The 9,582-nt window shown below is 53.1% G+C and overlaps 1 protein-coding gene across 1 annotated transcript; it reads left to right on the forward strand.

The window, feature by feature from the left end:
* Positions 1–6,783: 6,783 nt before the first annotated feature.
* On the forward strand, positions 6,784–8,786 carry SFN (stratifin). Its single transcript, XM_074934459.1, has one exon. The coding sequence runs from the start codon at positions 7,434–7,436 to the stop codon at positions 8,172–8,174; it is 741 nt and encodes a 246-aa protein (XP_074790560.1). The 5' UTR covers positions 6,784–7,433; the 3' UTR covers positions 8,175–8,786.
* Positions 8,787–9,582: the final 796 nt, after the last annotated feature.

The raw sequence follows: 9,582 nt of genomic DNA on the forward strand, positions 1-9,582 counted from the left end.
CCAGCCGTGAACTGCTTGCACCATATGTATGCAGGCAAAGGACTCTCCTGTCTCCGAGGTAGTTAGTGTGTGTTAAGAGTTCACCTTTCAAACACTTACGAAGTTCTGTGTCTTAGGATACACTAGTTTAGAGGAAGGGATTAAGTGCAGTAGTAGTTTCAGTAGTGACATCTGCAGTCCCTGTATAGATTCCTCTGCTACTGCCATCCGCCTTCTTGAAAGGACAGAGCAGAAAAGAGGGGGAGGAGGCTGGACGCTCTAACACTCCAGCAGCCACTGGCAAACCAAGTAGGGTTTGTAAAAGTGAGCTAGTGTAAACCTGTGAGACCCCACCCCTTCTCAGCTAGGCTCCAGTCTGGTAGGGTTTGAAATCCATTCATGCCTTTTACTTTTGTAACAAAATAAAGTTTCTCCTATTTACTGTACATGGGCATCGGGTTATTGTGTCCCCAGCACCCAAGGGGAACGCCTCCAGGCTGCTTTTACCAGTGCGCGCTTTTCCTTTAGTGGGTGGAGTGAATGAAGAGGGAGCATAAAAGGGTTTGCGTATGTCTGTATGACCTCTTGTGTTAATCACGGTGCTGAAAGCCAGGAACTCCCTCATCCGAAAGCAGCTTTGGCCTGTGGCCGTAAGGCACGTTTGAGCCACCTTCCCCCCTGTAAAGTGGGACTGAAACATGGCTTGTTCCCAGGAATGGGAAGTGGTAACTGAAGAGCACCAGATGTCTGGTGCTGAATTGTCACCATTTTTCCTGATCAGTACTAACCCAAATTCAAACCCTGTCAATGCTGAAATATCAGCCAGAAATCCAAGTCAAGTCACGGCCCTGTTGGCTGTCTCTGCAAAACTGAGACAGGGTGGGCTATGGCTCTTGAGGGGCAGGAAGGGTTGGTTCAAACAAGCTTTTTGGTGGGGTTGATGGTCCTGCATATGCTCTGCAGGCTCTCAGCAAGCAACTGACTGCTACAGGGGGCTATTTTAAGTGGCTTTCTAGAGCTGAGCTAGCAGACCTCTGCCTCAAGCCTCGCATGTGAGAGCTGCTGAAGTGAGTGCACAAGATGGGAGGAGGAGGCGATCCATGGCCCTGCAACAAGACATGGGGACTGGCATCTAGCCTCTGCTGAAGCTATTTAATAGGCCTCCCTTGGTGAGAGCTAGTTTTATATGATGTTACTTCAGATGCACATGCATTTAAATCCGACAGTAGTGGCTGGAGGCCACTCCAGGCACCTTATTTCTCACAGCTGCCCCACAGGCAGGGCAGAGTCAGCTATAGCAGCATGAGGATGTAATGAGCTGTCTTCACACACAGCTGCAGTCAGGGTGAGCTGGCTACCGAGAAACAAAACGTGGTTGAGAGCAGCATTTGACGTTGTGCTTAAAACATGTATGACAGACACGACCTGGGATGGAAAGCTGTAGACTGCTGAGACTGGTGCTGGCTTTGTCCTTTGTACAGCACCACAGCTCCCAAGGTCCATCTGTGCCGTTGGCCTTCCCCGGGCAGATTAGAAAGAGTAAATGGGAAGGATTGTTTAAAAAAAACCTCACACAGGTGCATCGGTGCTCTAACAGCTTTGCAAAGGTGAATGGATTTAGTGCTTAGAGTGCAAGTTTGCTGCAAGCCCCACAGAAAGGACAAGTGCCCCAGGCTCTTGTGTAATACTGGGAAACGCATGTACCCCAACCTGTTGCATATTCGAGGTAGGTTAGTTTGGACTTTCGTCCTTTATGCAGCTGCCTTCGGTTAAGGTTCGTGCAGTGCTGTCCTCACCAAAGGCATTCTACCAGTCCAGTGTGTGCACTTCAACTGCAGACAGTTTAAAATGGAAGCAGCTCAGCCCATCTTGGCACAGTCAGCACTGGTGGCCTACACCGAGCTCTCAGTGTGCATACCGGGCAAACCAAGGAAGACTGTTTGGTGATTGCTTGCTTCCATTAGATGACGAGTATTAAAAAACAAAGATTCCAACTGTAACTAGGCTGTAACTTTCCCGGTAGCAGGCTGGCAGAGCCTTCACCCGGCCAGGAACAGAAATGGTGGGATAATTCAGAGACCAATTGAGATCTACTGCTGAAAAGTGCTGCATAAGAGCGATTAATTCACCACTCGGGCAGGGAATGGAGAGAGTTGTCACAAGTTTGACACACATGTGGGGCTAGTTTCCTCTCAAGAACAGAGGCCTCTTCAGTGTAATTCTCAGCTGCTGAATGGCATGAGTGGGAACTGCACTAAGCCCCTTGTGCAGAGTGGTTGCTGGGGTAGTGAGGCTAGACCTGCGCTAAAGACAAGTGGTGGGCTTGCCTCCTATCTGAAGGCAGCAGCCCAAGCACTGTACAGCGGGTTCAATGGCTGGATGGGTCAAAAATTGCTTCTCAAATTCCATTTCCTGGGGGGGATGAATAGTTTGTTCCTTGGAACGTTCTGTGGGAAGGAACAAGTATTTTCAAAGTTAGGGGAGACTGATACGAAGGGGCACTCAGCTAGAGTGTGTGAGCACTCCTAGGTGGTGGCATCAGGGACACGAAAAGGATGGCCAGCCAGCCACCCACGGAAGCTGGCAATCTTGTGGGGCTTGCACAGGGTGTCCTCCAGCCTCAGGTACTCCGCCCACAGTACAGATTCAGACACCAGCATGTAGCTGTCCAAGCTGGGGTCTGATCCCGGTGCTAGCGTTAATGCCCACGGCTTGTAGAGCTTTCTGGCTGCTTTCATAAAGATCACGGGCTCAGAACGTAGGTTTCAGAGCAGGATTCTGCCAGCAACACAGCTTCCCTTTGCCCTGCTGGGGCATTGGGTTGAGCGCTGATGAAGCAGAACCACCACCATTCCCTGCAGCATCTAGGACTCCCATCCCAGAAGTGACCCGGCCCAGCTTTACTGAAATACCAAGATCTGACGAGTATTAGGCTGCCAGAGTCCTAGCTTTGTGTTAATGTTAAATATAAATGCTTGCCCTCAGCTAGGAATTAGTGTGTGTGGGAACAGTCTCCAGTGGAGTCAGGTGAGAGGCCGGTAGCTAGAGCACTAGGCTGGAGCTTCGGAGACTGGGTTTGAGTCCTTGCTCTGTGACAGGCTTCCTGCGTGACCTTGGGTAAGTCACTTGCAGTCAGATTTTCAAAAGCACTTTTGAAAATGGCACTAGTCTCTGTGCCTCAGCTCCCCCTATACAAAAATGGCGATAACGGCACTTCCCCATGGCACATCAGTGGTGTGAAGGTGGGGAAGATTGTGTGTGAGGTGCTCAGATACTGTGGAAATACGAGCCAGATACATACCTTAGTTAGCTAGAGAGTCCACCATGCAGTGTTAATTCCATCTCTAGGCTCAGGAAGGTTAGTTTCAAGCCTCAGTAGTGGGTTTTCCTCAACACTTAAAAACCAGCTCTCTAGCCCCAGGATGAGCGCAAGAGCTACACTGGGCCATGCTATTCCCATCTGGCTTCACTCAGCAGGAGCAGGGGCAGGGACCTTCTGCAGCGAAGGGCTCAGACGTCAGCTGGGGGAGACACTCCACTGCTGTTTGCACAGATGAGTAAATCAGTGAGTCATGCAGCTATAACAATTTACCTGCAAACTGGGACAGCTGAGTTACCGACCCCACCCTCCCCTCCCCTCCCCTCCCCATGCTACACCTACTGTATCCACTGGGTCAGCCGAGTTACCGACCCCACCCTCCCCTCCCCTCCCCATGCTACACCTACTGTATCCACTGGGTCAGCCGAGTTACCGACCCCACCCTCCCCTCCCCTCCCCATGCTACACCTACTGTATCCACTGGGTCAGCCGAGTTACCGACCCCACCCTCCCCTCCCCTCCCCTCCCCTCCCTACACCTACTGTATCCACTGGGTCAGCCGAGTTACCGACCCCACCCTCCCCTCCCCTCCCCATGCTACACCTACTGTATCCACTGGGTCAGCTGAGTTACCGACCCCACCCTCCCCTCCCCTCCCCTCCCTACACCTACTGTATCCACTGGGACAGCTGAGTTACCGACCCCACCCTCCCCTCCCCTCCCCATGCTACACCTACTGTATCCACTGGGACAGCCGAGTTACCGACCCCACCCTCCCCTCCCCTCCCCATGCTACACCTACTGTATCCACTGGGTCAGCTGAGTTACTGACCCCACCCTCCCCTCCCCTCCCCATGCTACACCTACTGTATCCACTGGGACAGCTGAGTTACCGACCCCACCCTCCCCTCCCCATGCTACACCTACTGTATCCACTGGGACAGCTGAGTTACCGACCCCACCCTCCCCTCCCCTCCCCTCCCCATGCTACACCTACTGTATCCACTGGGTCAGCTGAGTTACTGACCCCACCCTCCCCTCCCCATGCTACACCTACTGTATCCACTGGGACAGCTGAGTTACCGACCCCACCCCACCCCACCCTCCCCTCCCCATGCTACACCTACTGTATCCACTGGGACAGCTGAGTTACCGACCCCACCCTCCCCTCCCCTCCCCACCCCATGCTACACCTACTGTATCCACTGGGTCAGCTGAGTTACTGACCCCACCCTCCCCTCCCCTCCCCATGCTACACCTACTGTATCCACTGGGACAGCTGAGTTACCGACCCCACCCCACCCCACCCTCCCCTCCCCATGCTACACCTACTGTATCCACTGGGACAGCTGAGTTACCGACCCCACCCTCCCCTCCCCTCCCCTCCCCACCCCACCCCATGCTACACCTACTGTATCCACTGGGTCAGCTGAGTTACTGACCCCACCCTCCCCTCCCCTCCCCATGCTACACCTACTGTATCCACTGGGACAGCTGAGTTACCGACCCCACCCTCCCCTCCCCTCCCCTCCCCACCCCATGCTACACCTACTGTATCCACTGGGTCAGCTGAGTTACTGACCCCACCCTCCCCTCCCCTCCCCATGCTACACCTACTGTATCCACTGGGACAGCTGAGTTACCGACCCCACCCCACCCCACCCTCCCCTCCCCTCCCCATGCTACACCTACTGTATCCACTGGGACAGCTGAGTTACCGACCCCACCCTCCCCTCCCCTCCCCTCCCCATGCTACACCTACTGTATCCACTGGGACAGCTGAGTTACCGACCCCACCCTCCCCTCCCCTCCCCATGCTACACCTACTGTATCCACTGGGACAGCTGAGTTACCGACCCCACCCTCCCCTCCCCATGCTACACCTACTGTGTCCACTGGGACAGCCGAGTTACCGACCCCACCCTCCCCTCCCCTCCCCTCCCCATGCTACACCTACTGTGTCCACTGGGACAGCCGAGTTACCGACCCCACCCTCCCCTCCCCTCCCCTCCCCATGCTACACCTACTGTGTCCACTGGGACAGCCGAGTTTCCGACCCCACCCTCCCCTCCCCATGCTACACCTACTGTGTCCACTGGGACAGCCGAGTTACCGACCCCACCCTCCCCTCCCCTCCCCATGCTACACCTACTGTATCCACGCAGCAGATAAGGCGAGTGATTAAGGCAGGTTTCAGTGCGGTGAATTTGTCATGAAGCCTTCAGGCAGCATCAGACAGAGGAGCAGTCAGCTCCTGGCAAGTGGGAACAGGCTTAATCAGTTTGAGAGTGAAACTTAGTGTAACATAAGACACAGATTCTAATCGGAGTAGCTAATTACAAAGCAGCCAAGCAATCGCAGAAATTGTTTTTCAAGCATCTTCAATGTAATCAAAAAGAAGGAAGAGCAATAAATGGTGAAAGGCCTGGTTTGACAATCCGATGGAGGATACAATACAGGGCAGCTTTTATTTGACAAAGACAAGTCTGTGTCTCAAGTACACCCTTTCAACAGCCACAAGTCCCTCCTGCGTTTAGATCCGAGCCGTGTTCCCTGCCTCTCACATTATGAGCCATGCTGTTAGGAAGTGACTTTAGAAGCTCTTATTTTAAAGCAAAACTTCTGTTTCATTGATGTTTGTAGCGGGGAAAGGTGCCGTCTCTCATCTGAGGCATTTAACATCAAGTCGCACGAGTACACCAGCGTGAAATAGGTGTTCCACACCCTCCCACAGTCAGTCCAACTCTTGCACATGCTTCCAGAGAGTGGTGTGCAACACACTTGGACAACAGCATCCTGTTCTCTCTGATACTAGTCTGTCCCTCAAAGGAAAATGGCACAGGCGATTTAAAAATGAACTTGGCATCATGTGGAAATTTTCCCCACCAGCACCTCAGACTGGCAGTGCAGGCTTGTTTAACCATGCATTCCTAGCCTGCTCCTTTGCTCAGTAGACAGCTTTGGGTTGTACAGACACAAGTAGAAGGTGGCTTCTTTCTTACGCCTTCCTAGTTGCCCATAAACATACGCCTAGGGAAATAGAGGTCAGCTCTGATACATGTAGTTCAATTTTAACGGAAGTAAGAGGACTTCAATTTGAGGTATGATTTGAGCATAAGATTAGGAGCCAGAAATTCCTTGATTCTAATCTCACTCCTTTACAAAAGAAAGAAAAACAAAAATCCCCCAAACTTCTGTGGATTTGGACAAGTCACTTATCCTCTCTGCCTTGGTTCCCGAGCTGTACAATGGGGATAAATACTGGGGCCTTGCGGAATTGAAGAGCCCTGTAGACCTGCCAGCGTTTTGGAACAGAAATGGCATTTTCGGAACTCTGCCCCATAAAGCTGGAGCTGCTCAGCCACTTTTGGTTTAGGAGCTTGTTCACTGCCTCTGGCCGCTTCTGCCACCGATCTGCCACCAGGTTCCCACAGCTGAGGATATTAGTGGGATGAAGAGCTGCATCTGAAATCTCCTGCATTTATGTCAGACTTAAAATTATAAAATGTTTGTGAGATTCTGGAAGGTGAGTTTAGGGCTGTTGGAAGCTGCAGGATCAGCCATCCCAGGGCTTGATGGCCTCTATCGAGACAGAGAGCAGGGACATCAGTGGGGCAAGATTCCCTTACACACGTTGGTAGGGAGCCTAACTCTGATCAGGAGGGGCCTCGTCTAGGCAGGAGAGACGAGCTCACCCTCCATGGCCTAGCAAGTCATTGGCTGCCAAAAAGGGGGCCAATTATGACACTGAGAAGAGTTAGCCATGCAAACTGGAACCAAACAGCAAGACCTCTGCTCCGGGTACCAGCCTCCTGCCCAGCAGGTCTCAGGGAGGAGGCCTTGCATTAAGGTGGATTTCTCTGACATTGGCTAGTACATAATTCGTTTAGTTCCAAGGTGAATCGCTGCAGTTTTCCTTTTAAGGAGAGTACTGTCTGAGAGGAAGTGGGGGGAGGGGTTCATTGAGAGCTTCTCTGCCACGCCTAGCCATCGCTCCAGGCTGAGACGCCAAGCCAAAAGCTGATCCCGTCAGCAGAGCTGAACAGAGACTCGGAAGGCTCCCAGGGTGACTGCCTGCTCCTTTTCAAACCAGCCTCCTTGCAAAGCGGTCTCCTTTCCACCAGTGCTCCCAGCCATGGCAAGAAACCACCAGGTGCAAAAAGCCAAGCTGGCCGAGCAGGCCGAGCGTTACGAGGACATGGCTGATTTCATGAAGGCAGTGGTGGAGCACGGGGATGAGCTCTCCAATGAGGAGCGCAACCTCCTCTCTGTTGCCTATAAGAACGTGGTGGGATGCCAGAGGTCCGCCTGGAGGGTCATCTCCAGCATCGAACACAAGACTGAGGAGGGCGATGACAAAGCGCAGCTGGTGAACGAGTACCGGGAGAAGGTGGAGGGGGAGCTGAAGGACGTCTGCAACATTGTCCTGGGGCTGCTGGACAAGTATCTCATTAAGAAAGCCAGTGACGCAGAGAGCAAAGTCTTCTACCTGAAGATGAAGGGTGACTACTTCCGATACCTGGCCGAGGTAGCCACTGGGGATGAGCGCAAGGACACCATAGAAAATGCTCAGAAAGCTTACCAGGAAGCAATGGACATCAGCAAGAAGGAGATGCAGCCCACGAACCCCATCCGCCTGGGGCTCGCCCTCAACTTCTCCGTCTTCCACTACGAGATCGCCAACACCCCAGAGCAGGCCATCGCGCTGGCCAAAACCACGTTTGATGAAGCCATGGGAGACCTGCACACGCTCAGTGAAGACTCGTACAAGGACAGCACCCTCATCATGCAGCTGCTCAGGGACAACCTTACGTTATGGACGGCAGAGTGCGCGGGAGAAGACGCTGGAGAAGCCGGGGAAGAGCCTAAGAACTGAACTGCAGCCCACCAAGCAGTGGTCACTCTTCCTGTCCCTCCTCCTTTTTTGTAAGACACGTCTCGGCTCCCAAAAGCTCTGCCTGGATTCCGACAGCAAAGGGGACTGACTGGTCTGTGCGTATGGTATTCACATGTTTTATCTTGCCTTTTCTCATGGCAGCTTTGGGACAATCCCCCTTCCCTGACCTCCCCCCTCCTTCCACATTTCTTGTGATCTGCCCACTGGGGCAGTTACTGCTGTGGAAGAGCTCTAATAGCTTCACACAAACTTGGGTGTCCCACCCGTTGTCAGTAACACCGGGGGTTCCTAACCCTCCCCAGCATTGGGACCTGGGGGTGCCTCCTGGCGCTTAACATTTAAAAAGGGGAAGCTGAGTTTGGTTTTTGGGGTAAAGACACCAAAACCTAGTCGATTGCAGCTAGAGAGTGTGCTCTCCTTTGCTTTCTGTAGTGACTTATTCTGCAGGGTTCCTCTACAGGCTACTGGTATTCCTTGCAGACCGTAGGAAGCTGGAGGTGTTGGGCCATGGGGGGTTCTTTGTAATGGGTTAAGAATGACAAACTTGAGGTGCCTCCTGTATTTGTGTATTGCCAAAGCCACTGCCTGCCTGTCCCTCTCCAATAAAACTGCACTTACGCTCCTGCCTTTGTAGTCCTCGTAGTCACTTCTTTACTGCATCCCGTTACTCAGCACGGCCCTGCCTGGCACACCACAAAGCCTGCATTTCCAAGGCACTGGAAGGGGAGAGGGAGTTCCTGGCGTGCGCAAGTCTAAGCAGGGAGTGAGCGTGGTGCTTTTCCAGGCAGGTTCACGCATGCTAGGCTACCCATAGTGGCTCTGTGCATGAGTGCTGGACCTGAGCAGAGGAGCTAGGCTCCAGTAAGCCTTGTGAGCAGGTTGTGCCCACAGAGAGACCAACATGATGTGAGACCTGGTTTCATCTGATAAGTGATAGAAATAGGTGGGGTGGAGGGGCAGAAGCTTTCCTGGAGGCGCGGGACTCCTTACCCACCTGAGGGGAACAGCATCAGTGACCCTTCTTCAGGCCAGCGCCAGGTGGCATGACACCCCCCCCTCCCCCCGGCTGTTGCCAATAATACTGGTTTTCAAAAACAGCCACTATAATTTTTGGGGCACTAACAGTCACATCCAGCTCTGCCCCCCCAGCGTGGTACACGCCTCTGCGTTACAAGCCCACGTCTATGACTCCAATTCACTTCTACTCCAGCTCTGCCCCCCCAGCGTGGTACACGCCTCTGCGTTACAAGCCCATGTCTGTGACTCCAATTCACTTCTACTCCTGTGGCAAATTATAGCTTTCTCCCGGGAACTAGGGGTCAGAAACCCCGAATCTAATTAGGAGCCTTATGCCAGATTCCAGAGATGCAGGCCTTGTCTACATGAG

The sequence above is a fragment of the Natator depressus genome, chromosome 19 (genome assembly GCF_965152275.1).
Source record: "Natator depressus isolate rNatDep1 chromosome 19, rNatDep2.hap1, whole genome shotgun sequence".
NCBI lineage: Eukaryota > Metazoa > Chordata > Testudines > Cheloniidae > Natator > Natator depressus.

Bases quoted from the DNA above. Each gene is read 5' to 3' on its own strand.
- SFN (XM_074934459.1), top strand. From the start codon at position 7,434: ATGGCAAGAAACCACCAGGTGCAAAAAGCCAAGCTGGCCGAGCAGGCC.